This window comes from Daucus carota, chromosome 6 (assembly GCF_001625215.2).
Source record: "Daucus carota subsp. sativus chromosome 6, DH1 v3.0, whole genome shotgun sequence".
Classification (NCBI taxonomy): Eukaryota; Viridiplantae; Streptophyta; class Magnoliopsida; order Apiales; family Apiaceae; genus Daucus; species Daucus carota.
This window is the reverse complement of record NC_030386.2, coordinates 24,111,862-24,113,754: the sequence shown is the minus strand read 5'-3', so window position 1 is coordinate 24,113,754 and position 1,893 is coordinate 24,111,862. Positions and strand designations below refer to the sequence as shown.

At 34.0% G+C, this 1,893-nt stretch overlaps 1 protein-coding gene across 1 annotated transcript; it reads right to left on the bottom strand.

Annotated features, from left to right (window-relative positions):
* Nucleotides 1-224: 224 nt before the first annotated feature.
* LOC108226455 (TLC domain-containing protein At5g14285) lies at nucleotides 225-1,264 on the bottom strand. Its single transcript, XM_017401417.2, has one exon. It carries the CDS (start codon nucleotides 1,064-1,066, stop codon nucleotides 323-325), a length of 744 nt encoding a protein of 247 aa, XP_017256906.1. The 5' UTR covers nucleotides 1,067-1,264; the 3' UTR covers nucleotides 225-322.
* Nucleotides 1,265-1,893: the final 629 nt, after the last annotated feature.

Here is a 1,893-nt window from a genome sequence, read left to right as displayed (position 1 = left end):
GGGGTATGATCACTAATATAGTGTTTAAAAAATGGAATGGAGGACAGAATGAAATTTCAAACAGTTGTCCATAATACAGTTCAATTTTCATTTTATTCCTTCCAAATTCATTCACCCCAACCACACACAACATTAGTACCTCTAGCAGATTCTTTTCAATACATAACAAATCACCAAAATAAAGTAAAGAGACAAGCTAACAATGTAAAGTACTAACAGCAACATTGATAAAACAAGAAGTTGATATATATTTTGATTTCTGATAAATTCCCAAACAATGGGTATACAACTAACGGGAACCAATGCCCCTAATCATATTATTCTACCTAACCTTCTTCTCTAATTTCCCATTTCTTTCTCTATACAACTCTACCCAAAGATTCATAATCCACAAGATACTAACAACAATGGCCATCAAAACAACCAAAATCCAAGAACCCCAAACCCATGTAGGAATCGCATTCGACGCAGCCCCACTGGCATAAAATTTACCCATCTCATACAGAAACCAAGGTCCAACAAAACCTCTAACAACACTATAAAGCACATAAAATGGAGGGGACAGAAGACCAAACACCTTATATGCGAATTTCGAATCGCCTTTCCTAGCACAAGCCAAAGTCCAAGTATTTTGACAAAAGCTAGTAACTTCGGCAATAATAAGTAGCATCAAAATTGCATAAGCCCCATGAAACACCAAGAATCTACAAGTCATAAACACAAATAGTGTAGCCAAATGATGAGCTATAAAAAGAACATCACTTGGGTAGAAAATTAGGTAATGGGTGAGGTCCATCAAGAAGTAAGCAACACTATAATCCAAAACTAGGGTTTGAAAGTATGTGTTAACTGAAGCAAACCCACGATTTGGATCAGAAATAATGGCTGCAATGGCCAAGAAAACAGCAGGAGTGCCATGGGCATATGAGATCAAACAAGAAGCAGCTTCGGGTCGGAGCTTGGAGCTCCACTTCCTGAAAACTATGAAGTGGGCTGTGAGGTAAATTGCAAAATAAAGAGTGAAGAAAAAGATGAGATTTTGAAGAGATGGGGTTAAAGGTTCCATCAAATCTTGATGATGGGCAAAAGGGGTTTTGTTAAATCAAAGGGTTTGTATAGATTTGTGAGTATTTCAAGAAGGTTTGAAGGAGAATAATAAATATGTGAAGGGTAGTAGTTGCAGTAATAATGTGATATGAGACAGAGAAGGGGTTATGATTTCTGAGATTTTTAGTCACAGATAGGTCATTCTCGCTGAGGGCTTAAAGTCTACTTGGTACTAGTATTTGTTGAGTTGGTACAACTGTACAAGGGCAGTTGGGATTTTTGTTATGTGTATAACAACAAGAATTATAATTTGTCCTTACTGATCTTAATTCTTGTAGCTATGCTCCTGTTTAATAACGAGAGCATCTTTAATCTAGTAAAATCTTTAACTAAAATTCAATAATTATAATAAAATTTAAATTACAAATAATATGTAAAAATTTATTCATTCCTATGTAACAAAGCCGTTTGGGTGAATTTAAAATAAGTGTTTCTTACTTAAGGTAAAGAAGTGAACTAAAAATTAGAAGCAAATTAAGACTTATAAATGATTAAAGTGTTTGGGAATGAAGGAAAAATCATGAAACAAAAACTTGAAATAATAATAATATACCATTTTTAAAACATAGAAACTCTATGTAGCTGGTAACATCGAATCAAAATGTCTTGCACATTCAATCAATTTTACGAAATGTGTTGCAGGTCCAATTAAGCTAACCGCCTTCTTATTTAGGCAATTCATATCATCCACACATAATATTTTGATCTTGTATTTCAATTGTGTTTAGGCAAGAGCATATTGTTTCAATCATTTTCTTGAAACTCATCCTCTTCGTCATAAAGGAT